The sequence below is a fragment of the Oncorhynchus nerka genome, linkage group LG3 (genome assembly GCF_034236695.1).
Source record: "Oncorhynchus nerka isolate Pitt River linkage group LG3, Oner_Uvic_2.0, whole genome shotgun sequence".
NCBI lineage: Eukaryota > Metazoa > Chordata > Actinopteri > Salmoniformes > Salmonidae > Oncorhynchus > Oncorhynchus nerka.
In genome coordinates, this window is record NC_088398.1 from 21,453,766 (window position 1) to 21,473,017 (window position 19,252).

The 19,252-nt window shown below is 43.1% G+C and overlaps 1 protein-coding gene across 1 annotated transcript; it reads left to right on the forward strand.

The window, feature by feature from the left end:
• Positions 1-12,470: 12,470 nt before the first annotated feature.
• LOC115104424 (cysteine-rich venom protein) lies at positions 12,471-19,252 on the forward strand. Its single transcript, XM_065009741.1, has 8 exons — positions 12,471-12,570; positions 12,894-12,993; positions 14,383-14,483; positions 14,720-14,810; positions 15,126-15,268; positions 18,015-18,103; positions 18,228-18,310; positions 18,484-19,252. Exons 2-8 carry the CDS (start codon positions 12,930-12,932, stop codon positions 18,624-18,626), a joined length of 714 nt encoding a protein of 237 aa, XP_064865813.1. The 5' UTR covers positions 12,471-12,570; positions 12,894-12,929; the 3' UTR covers positions 18,627-19,252.

The window sequence follows — 19,252 nt, forward strand, 5'->3', positions numbered from 1 at the left end:
CAATGGGCCACAATCAACAGCCTGATTAACTCAATGTGTAGGAGATGTGTCGCGCTGCATGAGGCAAATGGTCACAACAGATACAGACTGGTTCTGATCCACACCCCTACTTTTTTTAAAGGAATCTATGACCAACAGATGCATATCTGTATTCCCAGTCATGTGAAATCCATAGATTAGGGTCTAATGAATGTACTTCAATTGACTGATTTCCTTATATGAACTGTAACTCAGTAAAATCTTTGAAATTGTTGCATGTTGCAACAACAACATTTTATTCAGTACATTTAGGTCAGAGAGAAATACATTGTATTTGCTGCACCCAAACATGTATAGTATGTAAAGAGGAACACCCAGTTAAATATACAAACATCACAAGTGTTCTTGACAGAAGTGAATGAGGGTAAGGTGATATGACATCAAACACGTGGGTGTTTGGTTTCGGCATATTCTCTCATTGCATTATAAGTATGTTGCATATTTTTTTAAAGTAAGAGGTTAGCATGTTTTGTTATAGCCTCAAACCTTCTCACTCACCATTATTCATTCAAAATAAATCATGGCATTATCAGGATTCATTTAGAAGTGTTCAGGAACTAGACAAAGGGCTTTCATTTCTAAACTGTAAAACAGACATGCATGAAAATACCCTCAAAAAGTTTTTTCATCACTAACATCCTTTTGTCCAATCTGTAGTCACATTTTCAAAACTGTAAACACAATTAGCACAACATTAGCACACAACAACGCCTGTTGTGGACCATACCATTAACACAATTCATGTTGTTAACACAGAATATGCAGTGAATTAACACATTTCTAAAATGCTTACATTTTCTTTACATACAAGCTTACCCAATACCAAAGTTATGGATCTTTCTTGTCTTATTTACAAATGCTTGCACAGACCATGCCAGAAATGAAGATCTAATGTTCAAAACCTTAAATATAGTATAAAGCTTCTACTTCTGCAACAACAGCATCTCAAAAGCTATATTGAAACAGCTGATAAGCATTTTTGAATGAACAGATCATTGAAACATTGAGAAATAGCTGATTTACTGTAAGTTGTGTAAGATAGACCAACCACAGCTGATTCCAATCTCAATCAAAGACATAGCCAGGTGTTGAAGTTCTTTCAATTACAAGGACATACACAGTAAAAAGGGGACTCTTTGGATTTATTTTGTTCAGTGTGTATACAGAATAATACAGAGGAGCAGAGAGAGAAAACAATGTCTGGCCCAGGGAGAGGAGTAGCTGGACCAGGGAGAGGAGTAGCTTGACCAGGCACAGGAGTAGTTGGTCCAGGGAGAGGAGTAGTTGGACCAGGGAGAGGAGTATCTGAACCAGGGCGAGGAGTAGCTTGACCAGGGAGAGGAGTAGTTGGACCAGTGAGAGGAGTAGCTTGACCAGGCACAGGAGTAGTTGGACCAGGGAGAGGACTAGTTGGACCAGTGAGAGGAGTAGCTTGACCAGGGAGAGGAGTAGTTGGACCAGGCAGATGAGTAGTTGGACTGGGGAGAGGAGTAGCTGGAGCAGTGAGAGGAGTAGCTTGACCAGGCACAGGAGTAGTTGTACCAGGGAGAGGACTAGTTGGACCAGTGAGAGGAGTAGCTTGACCAGGCAGAGGAGTAGTTGAACCAGGGAGAGGAGTAGTTGGACCAGGGAGAGGACTAGCTGGACCAGGCAAAGGAGTAGTTGGACCAGGGAGAGGAGTAGTTGGACCAGGGAGAGGAGTATCTGAACCAGGGCGAGTAGCTTGACCAGGGAGAGGAGTAGTTGGACCAGGGAGAGGAGTAGTTGGATCAGGGAGAGGAGTAGTTCAAATCAAAGCAGAGGAGTAGTTGGACCACGGAGAGGAGTAGCTGGACCAGGCAGAGGAGTATCTTGACCAGGCACAGGAGTAGTTGGACCAGGGCGAGGAGTAGTTGGACCAGGGAGAGGAGTAGCTGGACCAGGCAGAGGAATAGTTGGACCAGGACAAGGGAGAAGGAGAGGTAGGGGAGAGGAGTAAGAATGCGTGGTGGTGTTCAAAGGAGAGTAAGAGCTATTGTCGCTGATGAAATAAGAGCCACCATCATAGACCATGTGATAAACCATGGTCTATCACTGAGAGAGACTGGTGAAAGAGTCCAGCCTAATACCATGGTCTATCACTGAGAGAGGCTGTTGAAAGAGTCCAGCCTAATACCATGGTCTATCACTGAGAGAGGCTGGTGAAAGAGTCCAGCCTAATACCATGGTCTATCACTGAGAGAGGCTGTTGAAAGAGTCCAGCCTAATACCATGGTCTATCACTGAGAGTGTTATGCAGGTGAGTGAGGACCCAAAAGCGGTTTAACAGAAACAGAGTCTTTTAATGTCCAAACAGGGAAAACATAAATCCTCAATCTTTACAGGAGAGTCCCCTTCTAGCAGTAGAGGAGAATAGCAGGGCTAGCGGCAACAGACTGCAGGTCCCTCCGGGTAGGCGCGGGCCGTAGAGGACAGAGACACCTGCTCACACGCAGCATCTAATGAAGAGGCAGATTACGACAGGACGGGACAAGGGCAAAGCAAACCAGAATCCGACAAAGACAGAAGCAGAAACAGAGAGAGAAATAGAGACTTAATCAGAGGAAAAGAGGGGACAGGTGTGAGAGAGTAAAGGCTGTTAGGAGAATGAGGAACAGCTGGGAGCAGGAAAGGACCATAGAGAGAGAGAGAGAGAGAGATAGAGGGAGAGAAAGTAACCTAATACGACCAGCAGGGGGAAACGAAGAGAAGAGAAAGAACAGGGACAAGACATAACATGACAATACATGACAGAGAGAGGCTGGTGAAAGAGTCCAGCCTAATACCATGGTCTATCCCTGAGAGAGGCTGTTGAAAGAGTCCAGCCTAATACCATGGTCTATCACTGAGAGAGGCTGGTGAAAGAGTCCAGCCTAATACCATGGTCCATCACTGAGAGAGGCTGGTGAAAGAGTCCAGCCTAATTTCAGACGGTCAACCGTGGCTTCCATTATCCAGAATTTTCAACAAACCAACAGGTAAGTAATGTATTTCACAAGGGCTTCTTCTTTCATTACTGTTGCTATGTCCCACTGTAACTGTAGATCACCAATGCCAATACAAATAGACTCCCTAAATTTTATCAGCATATCGATTGCGCAACCAGGGGTGGTAAAACCTTGGATCATTGTTACTCTAACTTCCGCGACGCATATAAGGCCCTGCCCCGCCCCCCTTTCGGAAAAGCTGACCACGACTCCATTTTGTTGATCCCTGCCTACAGGCAGAAACTTAAACAAGAGGCTCCCACGCTGAGGTCTGTCCAACGCTGGTCAGACCAAGCTGACTCCACACTCCAAGACTGCTTCCATCACGTGGACTGGGACATGTTTCGTATTGCGTCAGATGGAAATATTGACGAATACGCTGATTCGGTGTGCGAGTTCATTAGAACGTGCGTCGAAGATGTCGTTCCCATAGCAACGATAAAAACATTCCCAAACCAGAAACCGTGGATTGATGGCAGCATTCGCGTGAAACTGAAAGCGCGAACCACTGCTTTTAATCAGGGCAAGGTGTCTGGTAACATGTCCGAATATAAACAATGCAGCTATTCCCTCCGCAATGCTATTAAACAAGCTAAGCGTCAGTACAGAGACAAAGTGGAATCTCAATTCAATGGCTCAGACACAAGAGGCATGTGGCAGGGTCTACAGTCAATCACGGACTACAAGAAGAAACCCAGCCCAGTCACGGACCAGGATGTCTTGCTCCCAGGCAGACTAAATAACTTTTTGCCCGCTTTGAGGACAATACAGTGTCACTGACATGGCCTGCAACGAAAACATGCGGTCTCTCCTTCACTGCAGCCGAGGTGAGTAAGACATTTAAACGTGTTAACCCTCGCAAGGCTGCAGGCCCAGACGGCATCCCCAGCTGCGCCCTCAGAGCATGCGCAGACCAGCTGGCCGGTGTGTTTACGGACATATTCAATCAATCCCTATACCAGTCTGCTGTTCCCACATGCTTCAAGAGGGCCACCATTGTTCCTGTTCCCAAGAAAGCTAAGGTAACTGAGCTAAACGACTACCGCCCGTAGCACTCACTTCCGTCATCATGAAGTGCTTTGAGAGACTAGTCAAGGACCATATCACCTCCACCCTACCTGACACCCTAGACCCACTCCAATTTGCTTACCGCCCAAATAGGTCCACAGACGATGCAATCTCAACCACACTGCACACTGCCCTAACCCACCTGGACAAGAGGAATACCTATGTGAGAATGCTGTTCATCGACTACAGCTCGGCATTCAACACCATAGTACCCTCCAAGCTCGTCATCAAGCTCGAGACCCTGGGTCTCGACCCGCCCTGTGCAACTGGGTACTGGACTTCCTGACGGGCCGCCCCCAGGTGGTGAGGGTAGGCAACAACATCTCCTCCCCGCTGATCCTCAACACGGGGCCCCACAAGGGTGCGTTCTGAGCCCTCTCCTGTACTCCCTGTTCACCCACGACTGCGTGGCCACGCACGCCTCCAACTCAATCATCAAGTTTGCGGACGACACAACAGTGGTAGGCTTGATTACCAACAACGACGAGACGGCCTACAGGGAGGAGGTGAGGGCCCTCGGAGTGTGGTGTCAGGAAAATAACCTCACACTCAACGTCAACAAAACTAAGGAGATGATTGTGGACTTCAGGAAACAGCAGAGGGAACACCCCCTATCCACATCGATGGAACAGTAGTGGAGAGGGTAGCAAGTTTTAAGTTCCTCGGCATACACATCACAGACAAACTGAATTGGTCCACTCACACTGACAGCGTCGTGAAGAAGGCGCAGCAGCGCCTCTTCAACCTCAGGAGGCTGAAGAAATTCGGCTTGTCACCAAAAGCACTCACAAACTTCTACAGATGCACAATCGAGAGCATCCTGGCGGGCTGTATCACCGCCTGGTACGGCAACTGCTCCGCCCTCAACCGTAAGGCTCTCCAGAGGGTAGTGAGGTCTGCACAACGCATCACCGGGGGCAAACTACCTGCCCTCCAGGACACCTACACCACCCGATGTTACAGGAAGGCCATAAAGATCATCAAGGACATCAACCACCCGAACCACTGCCTGTTCACCCCGCTATCATCCAGAAGGCGAGGTCAGTACAGGTGCATCAAAGCTGGGACTGAGAGACTGAAAAACAGCTTCTATCTCAAGGCTATCAGACTGTTAAACAGCCACCATTGAGTGGCTGCTGCCAACACACTGTCATTGACACTGACCCAACTCCAGCCACTTTAATAATGGGAATTGATGGGAAATGATGTAAATATATCACTAGCCACTTTAAACAATGCTACCTTATATAATGTTACTTACCCTACATTATTCATCTCATATGCATACGTATATACTGTACTCTACATCATCGACTGCATCCTTATGTAATACATGTATCACTAGCCACTTTAACTATGCCACTTTGTTTACTTTGTCTACATACTCATCTCATATGTATATACTGTACTCAATACCATCTACTGTTTGCTGCTCTGTACCATCACTCACTCATATATCCTTATGTACATATTCTTTATCTTCTTACACTGTGTATAAGACAGTAGTTTTAGAATTGTTAGTTAGATTACTTGTTGGTTATCACTGCATTGTCGGAACTAGAAGCACAAGCATTTCGCTACACTCGCATTAACATCTGCTAACCATGTGTATGTGACAAATACAATTTGATTTGATTTGATTTGAATACATATGTTCTATTTTTGTTCCTCTAAAGAACACAACATCTTCCTCCCTCTTGGGGAAGAGGAAAGCTCCTCAGTGAAGACCAAGAGCCATTGTAGGATTGGTCATTGCTGACAATGCAATGAAACTGAGAGAAATTCAGACCAGAATTGTAGAGGACAACCTGGTATTTCCCAATAAAGGGGTGACAGGTAGCCTAGTGGTTAGCGTGTTGGACTAGTCCTCGAAAGGTTGCAAGATCAAATCCCTGAGCCTACAAGGGAAAAATCTGTCCTTCTGCCCTTGACCAAGGCAGTTAACCCACTGTTCCTAGGCTGCCATTGAAATAGGAATTTGTTCTTAATTAACTGACTTGCCTAGTTAAATAAAGGTAAAAGAATAATGTTTGATCCATGTTTTGTGCTGCTTCCATGTTGTTATTATCATGTTGTGTTGTGACCATGGTGTTGTCGCCTTGCTATGTTGTTGTCTTAGGTCTCTATTTATGTAATGTTGTGTTGTCTCTCTTGTTGTGAAATGTGTTTTTTCCTATATTTATATTTATTTTTAATCCTAGCCCCCGTCCCAGCAGGAGACCTTTAGCTGTCATTGTAAATAATAATTTGTTCTTAACTGATTTGCCTAGTTAAATAAAGGTTCAATAAAAAAATACAAATAAAATGGCCTACATACTCACCAGACATGTCACCTATTGAGCATGTTTGGGATGCTCTGAATTGACACGTATGACAGCGTGTTCCAGTTCCTGCCAATATCCAGCAACTTTGCACAGCCATTGAAGAGGAGTGGGAGAACATTCGAAGGGCCACAATAAACAACCTGATTAACTCAATGTGTAGGAGATGTGTCGTGCTGCATGAGGAAAATGGTGGTCACAACAGATACAGACTGGTTCTGATCCACACCCCAACTTTTTTTTAATGGAATCTATGACCAACAGATGCATATCTGTATTCCTAGTCATGTGAAATCCATAGATTAGGGTCTAATGAATTTACTTATATATTCCTTTTATGAACTGTAACTCAGTAAAATCTTTGAAATTGTTGCATGTTGAGTTTATACTTTTATTCAGTACATTTAGGTCAGAGAGCATACATTGTATTTGCTGCACCCAAACATGTATAGTATGTAGAGAGGAACACCCAGTTAAATATACAAACATCACAAGTGTTCTTGACAGAAGTGAATGAGGGTAAGGTGATATGACATCAAACACGTGGGTGTTTGGTTTCGGCATATTCTCTCATTGCATTATAAGTATGTTGCAGATTTTTTTTAAAGTAAGAGGTTAGCATGTTTTGTTATAGCCTCAAACCTTCTCACTCACCATTATTCATTCAAAAGAAATCATGGTATTATCAGGATTCATTTAGAAGTGTTCAGGAACTAGATAAAGTGCTTTCATTTCTAACCTGTAAAACAGAAGTGCATGAAAATAGCCTCAAAAAGGTGACATCCTGTTCTGTTGCCTTTTACCAGGACAACCTGGCATTTCACAATGTGTAAAGCATCAACCTGACTACCATTGGCTCAGACTCTGACCAAACACAGAGTTGGAATGAAACAGTTGTACACAGTTCCTTTTGAAAGAAACAGTGAGCGGATCAAGGATCTCCGGCACCAATACGTCCAGGTATGGTGTCCATCCAAGATGTCTTGTTCTACAGTGAGTTTTACACTATGCTACTCTACATGTAAACATGAGTTACAGTACATACAATAGGAACAACTGAAAAGCATTTACACATACTGTGTTTGATTTCTTTCAGAGAGTCATGGAGGTGGAGGCTAATCAGACCCCTTGTGAAATAATTTATGTAGATGAGGCAGGGTTTAACCTGGCAAAAACACATCGGCGGGGAAGAAACATCATCGAGAAAAGGGCCACCGTTGATGTGTCGGGTCAGAGAGGAGCAAAAATCACAATGACTGCAATCTGGAGTGCTGGTTTGGTCCTGCAGAAATGCCAGATTGGTCCCTGCAACACTGAGCACCTTCTTTTGTGTTTAGATTACCTCCACTAACAACTGGTGCCAGAAGCAGAAAGGGAACAGGTGGGAGGAAACATGAGGACATTTGTGATTGCATGGGACAATGTAGCATTCCACCATTCACATGCAATCACAAACTGGTTTGCAGCCTATTCAAGAATGGTTTCCCTTTTCCTCCCACCCTACTCGCCTTTCCTCCCACCCTACTCACCCTTCCTCCCACCCTACTCACCTTTCCTCCCACCCTACTCACCTTTCCTTCCACCCTACTCGCCTTTCTACCCACCCTACTCGCCTTTCCTCCCACCCTACTCGCCTTTCTACCCACCCTACTCGCCTTTCCTCCCACCCTACTCGCCTTTCTACCCACCCTACTCGCCTTTCCTCCCACCCTACTCGCCTTTCCTCCCACCCTACTCGCCTTTCCTCCCACCCTACTCGCCTTTCCACCCACCCTACTCGCCTTTCTACCCACCCTACTCGCCTTTCCTCCCACCCTACTCGCCTTTCCTCCCACCCTACTCGCCTTTCCTCCCACCCTACTCGCCTTTCCACCCACCCTACTCGCCTTTCTACCCACCCTACTCGCCTTTCCTCCCACCCTACTCGCCTTTCCTCCCACCCTACTCGCCTTTCCACCCACCCTACTCGCCTTTCTACCCACCCTACTCGCCTTTCCTCCCACCCTACTCGCCTTTCCTCCCACCCTACTCGCCTTTCTACCCACCCTACTCGCCTTTCCTCCCACCCCTCGCCTTTCCACCCCTACTCGCCTTTCCTCCCACCCTACTCGCCTTTCCTCACCCTACCCATTTCCTCCCCCTACTCGCTTTCCTCCCACCCTACTCGCCTTTCCTCCCCCCTACTCGCCTTTCCTCCCACCCTACTCGCATTTCCTCCCACCCTACTCGCCTTTCCTCCCACCCTACTCGCATTTCCTCCCACCCTACTCGCCTTTCCTCCCACCCTACTCGCATTTCCTCCCACCCTACTCGCCTTTCCTCCCACCCTACTCGCATTTTCCTCCCACCCTACTCGCCTTTCCTCCCACCCTACTCGCATTTCCTCCCCCTACTCGCCTTTCCTCCCCCCTACTCGCCTTTCCTCCCACCCTACTCGCATTTCCTCCCACCCTACTCGCATTTCCTCCCCCTACTCGCCTTTCCTCCCACCCTACTCGCATTTCCTCCCCCTACCTGCCTTTCCTCCCACCCTACTCGCCTTCCTCCCACCCTACTCACCTTTCCTCCCACCCTACTCGCCTTTCCTCCCACCCTACTCGCATTTCCTCCCCCTACCTGCCTTTCCTCCCACCCTACTCGCCTTTCCTCCCACCCTACTCACCTTTCCTCCCACCCTACTCGCCTTTCCACCCACCCTACTCGCCTTTCCTCCCACCCTACTCGCCTTTCCTCCCACCCTACTCGCCTTTCCTCCCACCCTACTCGCCTTTCCTCCCACCCTACTCGCCTTTCCACCCACCCTACTCGCCTTTCTACCCACCCTACTCGCCTTTCCTCCCACCCTACTCGCCTTTCCTCCCACCCTACTCGCCTTTCCTCCCACCCTACTCGCCTTTCTACCCACCCTACTCGCCTTTCTACCCACCCTACTCGCCTTTCCTCCCACCCTACTCGCCTTTCCTCCCACCCTACTCGCCTTTCCACCCACCCTACTCGCCTTTCTACCCACCCTACTCGCCTTTCCTCCCACCCTACTCGCCTTTCCTCCCACCCTACTCGCCTTTCCTCCCACCCTACTCACCTTTCCTCAACACCATTAAGGATTTTTTTCTGCCTGGAGGTGGAAAGTGTATGATCATCGGCCACATGACCAATTCACCCTCCTGGATGCAATGGATGCCGGCTGCAGAGACATCTCAGCTGAAGACTGCCAGGGGTGGATAAGGCAGGCCAAGAGTTTCTATCCAAGGTCAGAGACATCTCAGCTGAAGACTGCCAGGGGTGGATAAGGCAGGGCAAGCGTTTCTATCCAAGGTGCAGAGACATCTCAGCTGAAGACTGCCAGGGGTGGATAAGGCAGGCCAAGAGTTTCTATCCAAGGTGCATAGCGAGAGACGACATAAGATGCGATGTGGACGAGGACATGTGGTCAAATGCTGAAGATGGTATAGATTAGAACAGGAAGAGGCATTTTACTGTTTTTTCCCTTCCGTGCCTTTTTTACTGTAATTGTGTTTTATTTGTACACATTTGGATCCAAAGGCCATGTTGGATTTCTTGTTGATCACTGGCAGCAATTTCATGTTGCTAATAAAGCTTTTACTGCAGCAATTCTGTCACTTACAAAAAAAATGATACTGTACATTCTATAAAGTAAAGATGACTCGTTCACTTTTAGATAGTATGTTACCAAAAATGCACACATTTGACACTCTCAACCAAAAAATGTAGAGTGGTTTACAGTAGAAGGAAACTGAATTATAAAAACAATGGTTTTCACATTGTCTATTGTCTGCAGGTAGAACTGAAACATGAAAAGTAATGCAGTTTTTGTAATGCCATCAACTGTTAGTATTTTGAAAGTCATTGTGCTATGATTGACTACATGTTCCTCTTGGATAGAAAACATGTGCTAGTGTTTTGACAGAATGATTGGATGTTGAGTCGAGTTTGACGTGTTTTGATAGAGTTAGTGTATGTAGAGAGAGTTTTTTTGCATTTTGAAATGTGGAGTTGGAATTTAATAAACAAAATGTGGTTTTGAGCAGATAATGAACTATTTGGCTAATTATGTGATGTAGGTGTGTTGTTGTGTTAAGAGTTTAGACAAAGTATCTTAAGTATAGGTAAACACTTTGTTGGCAATTGTGAAAAACTGTAAATATTATTTGAAAAGGGCTATCAGGGATTGGTACATCCATTTTAGGACTTTTAAATGAAATACTGTATAGCCATTGAGTCTTGAAGAATATAACTAATAAAATGGCTCGTGAATTTATTTAAACTATCTTACCACATCAGGACCAAAAATATAACAATTTCCAGAAGCTGAAAATGACCCAGTTCTTCATGGCCTGCATACTCATCAGACATGTCACCCATTGAGCATGTTTGGGATGCTCTGGATCTATGCTTACGACAGCATGTTCCAGTTCCAGCCAATATCCAGTAACTTTGCACAGCCATTGAAGAGGAGTGGGAGAACATTCGACGGGCCACAATCGACAGCCTGATCAACTCAATGTGTAGGAGATGTGTCGCGCTGCATGAGGCAAATGGTGGTCACAACAGATACAGACTGGTTCTGATCCACACCCATACTTTAAAAAAAGGAATCTATGACCAACAGATGCATATCTGTATTCCCAGTCATGTGAAATCCATAGACTAGGGTCTAATGAATTTACTTCAAATGACTGATTTCCTTTTATGAACTGTAACTCAGTAAAATCTTTGAAATTGTTGCATGTTGAGTTTATACTTTTATTCAGTATATTTAGGTCAGTGAGAAATACATTGTATTTGCTGCACCCAAACATGTATAGTATGTAAAGAGGAACACCCAGTTAAATATACAAACATCACAAGTGTTCTTGACAGAAGTGAATGAGGGTAAGGTGATATGATATCAAAAGACATGACGTGGGTGTTTGGTTTCGGCATATTCTCTCATTGCATTATAAGTATGTTCTACTTACCGACTTTCTATGTAAACTCGACACATATTTCATTCAGCCTTTTAGGGATAGAGGGAATCGGTTTGGAAAAAACGAATTACACCTAGATTATGACAGACATTTGTGTATTTGTAATGATACACAGTCAATTCAGTGATTTATTGGTTTATTCATGAAAGTTTATTAAAACAAGATCTTGATATAAAGTGAAGTAATAAGAATAATAAAATAATATTATTGAGCGTGGCAGGTAGCCTAGTGGTTAGAGCATTGGGCCAGTAACCGAAAGCTAAAAATCTGTTGTTCTGCTCCTGAGCAAGTCAGTTAACACGCTGTTCCCCGGGTGCCGTGGATGTTGATTAATAAGGCAGCCCCCCACACCTCTCTGATTCAGAGGGGTTGAGTTAAATGCTGAAGGCATTCAGTTGTACAGCTGACTATGTATTCCCTTTATTTGTTTGGGGCCTTTCTGAACACCCAAAGTCACCTTGCATCATGATAAGGTGTACAAAATGATATCCAACTTAGTTATTTATGTCAGTTGCCAACAAGTCATGCATATCATTTTTAAAGAAGTACCTACTGACCTCCGAGCAGATCGTTATTATGCAAAGGATAAATCCTTCTATATTGACTGAATTTATACAACAGGATTTGGTCATGCACACTAAACAGTCATTATTGTGGCCCAGACACATTGGCTGGACAGGCACCAAAGGCATAGTCTTTAAAGGCTAATTAATCTGACTGACAATCCTGCCAAGCTAGAACAAACTCAAGGAAGACTATTTGCCATTGTGAGGTCCCTACTTTCAGAATTGGCGTTCCATTCCAAACAAAGAAATGCATCCACTCATATGCAGTCAACGCCATCCATAATTGTTCTTTTATTTACACTAGTATTTACAGAGCGCTTCTCCATTCTTTGTGGAGGTTTGCAGTGGAGAAACTACACCCCATGCGCTTACAAATTCATATTTACTTCTGTCAGCTTCTCAATACTGGTTTCTGGATGTATTGTTGTTCTGCATTTATTGTGTAATATTGACAGCCTCTGCCTCATTAGTAGTGAAAGAAAAGGTGAGCCTACCACAGTCACGAATATAGCGGAGTTGGCCATATAAAAGGAAAAAGAACAGCACCAAGCGCCACTCAACCTCCTTGAAGACCCATGAGCAGGTAAAGCCTCTTCGCTCTGCAAGAAGTACAGATCTTTACCGCATTACTATTCGAGAACATGCAAGGTCAAATATGAGGTCATCAATCTCCGTGATGTGCAAAGGCTAATCTCTTGATTCTCAAAGGATTGCCTATTTTTATTGTTAGTAACATTTTTGCTTATGGCTATCAATGTGAATATGTTAGTGGGAAAAGACAAAAGTTGATGTTAAAATACAGTAACAAAAATGCAATAGATACTAGCATGCAGTTGTACAAAGATTCTGACAACAGGCAAACTAAGGCAATGTACTCCATTCTAATCATGTGGATTCTTATTCTAGATAGGTGCAGTCTCTCTCTCCTGGATTTCAGGCACAATGTTTGCGTTATTGGTTTGCATCCTGACACTGCATGAAGTGTACACTGTGTGCAATGTGGTAAGTACTCCTACTAATTACTGAAAATAACATATGTCATCTGAAACAGTACATTAGACATCGAACCAATTACACGTTAAAGTATTTATGAAAGGTCTTACTCTGAAAGCTTTTCATTCTTTCCCTTGAGCCATCTCCTACTGCTGTGTCCACAGTCAAGTAAGTACAATTCCTTTCGAACATTCTAACACAGTGCCCAGTGAAAGTGTACACACTCGTTGCACAGTCTCCACATTTTGCTGCCTGAACATTTAAAAAGGGATTACACAACCTACTCCAGATTTTAAAAGTAAAAGACAATTATAGAACATTTTCCAAATCATTTCAAAATTAAATGAAAATGTCTTGATTGCATATGTCTTGACATCCCAGAGTTCATACTTGGTTGAAACACCTTTGGCAGCCATTACAGCATTGAATCATTTCGAATAAGATTCTACCAACTTTGCACAACTCTTAGGGCAACATGTATTCATTGTTTTGTCATTAACTTTGGCTGGGAATCATTGATGGACAGCAATATTCAAACCTTTTTTTAAGGAGGTTTCATTCAGGACTGAGACTGGACCATTCAGGAACAAGTAAACAACTCTTGGAAAGCCATTCGCATGTGTCTTTGGCATTAAATAGGTAGAATTTTTCAGAAAAAAATAACTACCTCAGGGTTAGTATTAGGGTGGCAGTATCATGTTATAGGTATTGCTTCTCATCGGCAGGGACTGGGGAGCGCGTCAATTTCAAAATAAATATGAAATCCTCAAAGCCCAGGTAAACATGGACAAAAATAACCCTCCTCAGTCTTCTGAAAATCCTGGGACAGAGTTGTATTTTTCAGTGAGACAATTATACATAATGTTATGTCAGACACACCTGATTGGATTTCCAAGGTGTTGTGTTGCCGAGTTGTCTGGACTCAGTCCTGACATAAATTTGCTTGAAAAGAGGTTTAAATATGCTTTCCATCAATGATTCCCAACCAAATATACTGCGCTTGAGCAATTTTGACAAAAAATTGGCATATGCTCCCCTAAGAGTTGGTAGTGTAAACTTCAAAAAGGTGGAGTAGATTATGTAGATCTGTACTGTAGGAAAAATTGTAATCCCTTTCAATTTGATGTGAAGACTTTGCAAACGGTGTGTAGACTTTCACTATCCTCTACCAACATGATTATAAATGAATTCAACCGGATTTAGTCATCACACTCAATGTTTAATTCATCATGTGTTGTCTTTACAAAAGAACGTGGATTGATTTGGGACTCATTGTTCAGACGTTGGCAATGACATTAGGAGTAAATAGTTGCTTTGTATTATGGTTTAGTGAAGTATTTACATGTGGAGTAGGTAATGTGCATATAATCCCACAATATAATGTGTGTGTGTGTATGTATAGATATTTGCCCAGACAGCACAGCAGTTCAGGTTGAGATCCTTAACCAGCACAACGCCTTCCGGAGAGCGGTTACGCCAACTGCTAGAGACATGCTCAAGATGGTAAACTTTCATAATTCATGTACTTTCCACCAGTAACAAACCTCAGAATCAATGTTTCCAACATAGTATCCCCAAAAATCCATCATAAAAAATAGAATCCCTGATATGTAATTCATAGAGCAGCCCTATATGGTTAGTCTATGTACAGGTAGAGAAAATACAGTGGCCACAAAATACTCCTTGGACACTAGTATGTGGATGGCTTTATTCTAGAACTGTTAGTATTTGATCTGCAGAACTGGAGCGAGGAGGCAGCGGCCAGTGCTCAGGCTTGGGTTGACACCTGCTCCATGGCTCATGGCCCACCCAGCAGTCGCATGCTTGGCGGTACGTTTTCCCCTTTGTCTCTCCTTGACATCTCCTGTTCGTCCCCTGCTGTAGAGCAAACTAAAACAAATATATTTTATTGATTCATGCAACTCAAGACTTTGGCTGTAATGGTATCAATGTGAGCGCGATCTTAAGCTCAAATATATTTTGAATGTCATGAGTTCTTATCACCAGTGACTCTCTATGGTAGCTTACATTTGTTAACATCTTAAATCCTGCATTCAAAGACATTTTAGTCAACTGTTCCAGTTTGATTTCACTGTTACACACCTATTTAATAAACTGTTCCATGCATGCTTCACTTCTGAACAGACTACGAAATGGGTGAGAACCTGTTCATGTCCTCCGCTTCTAAGAATTGGACTCAAATCGTTACAGCCTGGCACAGTGAGGTCATAGACTACTCCTATCCCAATGGATCTATCAATGGTAAATCCATCGGCCACTACACACAGGTAACATTCATCTTATGTGCAGATACACTATGACATGAAGTGCCTTCAGATAGTATTCAGACTCGTTGACTTTTTCCACATTGTTATGTTACAACCTTCTAAAATGGATGAAATAAAACAATTTCCTCACGAATCTACACACAATACCCCATAATGACTAAGTGATAAAATAAAATAAAAAACGTATTTACATAAGTATTCAGACCCTTTGCTATGAGACTCGAAAATTGAGATGCATCCTGTTTCCATTGATCATCCATGAGATGTGTCTACAACTTGATTGGATTCCACCTGTGGTAAATTCAATTGATTGGACATGATTTGAAAAAGGCAAACACCTGTCTATATAAAGGTCCCACAGTTGACAGTGAATGTCATAGCAAAACCCAAGCCATGAGATCGAAGGAATTGTCTGTAAAGCTCCGAGACAGGATTGTGTCGAGGCACAGATCTGGGGAAGGACAACAAAAAATGTCTGCAGCATTGAAGGTCCCCAAGAACACAGTGTCCTCCATCATTCTTAAATGGAAGAAGTTTGAAATCCCCAAGACCCTTCCTAGAGCTGGCCACCCAGAGAAGGGTCTTGGTCAGAGAGGTGACCAAGAACCCGATGTTCAATCTGACAGAGCTCCAGAGTTCCTCTGTGGAGATGGTTGTCCTTCTGGAAGTTTCTCCCATCTCTGCAGCACTCCACCAATTAGGCCTTTATGGTAGAGTGGCCAGACAAAAGCCACTCCTCAATAAAAGGCACATGACAGCCCGCTATGAGTTTGCCAAAAGGCACCCAAAGACTATCAGGTCATGAGAAACAAGATTCTCTGGTCTGATGAAACCAAGATTGAGCTCTTTGGCCTGAATGCTAAGCGTCACATCTGAAGGAAATCTGGCACCATCCCTACAGTAAAGCATGATGGTGATGTCAGTGGCAGGAACTAGGAGACTAGTCCGGATCGAGGCAAAGATGAACGGCGCTAAGTACAGGGGGATCCTTAATGAAAACCACACAGCCAAGACAATGCAGGAGTGGCTTCGTGACAAGTCTCTGAATGTCCTTAAGTGGCCCAGCCAGAGCCCGCACTTGAACCCGATCGAACATCTCTGAAGAGACCTGAAAATAGCTGTGCAGCAACGCTCCCCTTCCAACCTGAAAGAGCTTGAGAGGATATGCAGAGAAGATTGGGAGAAACTCCCCAAATACAGGTGTGCCAAGCTAGTGGCGTCTTCCCAAGAAAACTTGAGGCTGTAATCGCTTCCAAAGGTGCTTCAACAAAGTACTGAGTAAAGGGTTTGAATACCTATGTAAAGGTTACATCAGTTTCTTATTTTATAAAGTTGCTAATAATTTGCCATTATGGGGTATTGTGTGTAGATTGATGAGGGAAAAACTTATTTTATACATTTTAGAATAAGGCTGTAACGTAACAAAATGTGGGAAAGTCAAGGGGTCTGAATACTTTCCGAATGCACTATGTAACATCTGATCAAATTACAGGTTTTATAGGCCCATTTATAGAGAAACAGTCTGAGGAAGTTTGCTTGTTTAAAAAATGTACAGTAAAACAATGCAAAAACACACCTCAGTTCCTTTCACTGGGTGGCTGTATCATTTTAAAAATATCTACAGTGCTTCCAGTGACAAGTGACCATGTTCACAACCGAAAACAGTGACAAACAACTTCTGCATGAAAGAGAAGAGCAGTTAGCCACTATATCTACACAAACAGTAACTATTTTAGAAATACAAAATGTATTAACTTAAACAGTCACCTTAAAGGAGGGCAGTTTCAATATACTGCTTGGACCCCCATGAACATCTCTCCAAACACATCAAAGACAACTGCAGTGGCCTAACTTTCAAAGTAATACACATGCTGTCAAATTTGAATAAACAAACACCAATATAAAAATAAACATAACCTTCTGAACAGATTCAAACATACCTTCTGAACAGTCAACACTAGACCTTTAGGTACAAAAGGACCCACAATGGACTATTTTTTAAATATATTTTACATGTCCACCACTAATTAGGGTCAGATAGGAAACACACACCAACACTACAGTTCCTATTCTGTCATGTATATGTTCCGGGATATTTAATTACATATACCTATTGACACCAAAGGAATATATACTTACAAAATAGATTACTAACTTATTGACATTTCTTTTGGTAGCAATTTCAGTCATTGTATTGTACATACACTGAGTATACCAAACATTAGGAACACCTTCCTAATATTGAGTTGTCTCCCCACAAACTGGTGCACCTGGCACCTACTACCATAAAACCATTCAAAGGCACTTAAATCTTTTGTCTAGTCCATTCACCCTCTGAATGGCACACGTACACAATCCAGGTCTCAATTCTCTCAAGGCTTAAAAATCCTTCTTTAAACGGTCTCCTCTCCTTCATCTACACTGTTTGAAGTGGATTTAACAAGTGACATAAATAAGAGATCATAGCTTTCACCTGGATTCAACCCCGGTCAGTCTACGTCATTGGAAAGAGCCGGTGTTCTTCGTTCTTAACATTTGATCTACTCAGTGTATATTGTTATGAACCATTGTGTTACACTCAAAATAACATCTGCTACATATGTGGATGCGACAAGTAACAATTGATTTGATTTGCTGTGCTGTATGGTAGTCAGAGTGGTGTGTAGTTACCGACAAGTGTCATTATGGTTATTCGCCAATGAAACTCGGATAACACTAAACTGTGTTTCCTTTCATATACCTGTAGGTGGTTTGGAACAGTTCATACAAGGTTGGCTGTGGTGTGGCCCTGTGTCCTGGCTCAGTCTACTTCTATGGGTGCCAGTATTACAGAGCGTATGTTGCACTAATCACACCCAGAAATGCACCTAACACCCGTGTACAATTTCACCCTATTTACTGTAACTGGTAGTGGAAGGTAGGCATCATCCAGCGATCATTTCAATACTTTGGTTAACAGGGGAAACTACAGAGGAGTGGCTCCATACAAGGAAGGAGCAACATGTGCCGACTGCCCCAACTCCTGCGAAAATAAGCTTTGCAGTAAGTATCAGACATGATGAAATGCATGTGGTCTAAAATCGTACCAATGTGACTCAGCAATGTTAGTGTTTCAAAAACATGTTCACAAGGTTCAATGTACAATAATCCCCAAATGTAAACGGTCAATATACAATGAATTGACTGCCAATGTTTCTTCTTATGTGTCATTTCAGCCAATCCCTGTCCTTACATAAACAAGTATGTCAATTGTGCCGCCTTGAAAAAACAGGCCGGGTGCAGTAATCCTTTGGTGTATGCCTGGTGTCCCGCCCTCTGCCTGTGCACCTCCAAAATCATCCCAATAGCAAAGAAGTGAAACCACCAGACCTCTCCAAAATGGTCCACTGAAAGATAACTTTGAATGATTCCTCTGTTGTTTCCTTGTCTATGAAAAGAAGAAAAAAAACATAAAACCTGGTTGATCTATCTACTGTACTTCTGGTAAAGTCAGTTGATTTGAAAAATACTAACTATCACTAATAATATTTTAATTATCACTGTAGGTCTAAGGTACAGATAAAACATGATTCTTATTCTGGGGGTAACATAAGGTGTATAACCTACAGTAACTAATGTTAGTTTGAAGCGTTGCAATTGATTTTGTTCCCTTTCATTGGTTTCAATGTCTTCATACCCATTTCACCAAAGAAAATCCATTTTTGATTTGCATGGACGTTGAATAAGAATATCCTCTACATTTTGAGAAGCAATATTTCCATCAGTTACAGTAACAGTGAACATGTCGATCATTTAGCTAATTAACCACACAGTAATATGGTTATACAGAACTGCAATACCTCAACACATTTAACTTTAAGTTGATTCATGCTGCTCACCATGTGCTCTATCAACATTAAATGTTTGCACATGACAGAAATATATAACCCTTATTATTTTCCTTAATCACATTAAATGATCATGAAGATTAATTCATGGACTCTG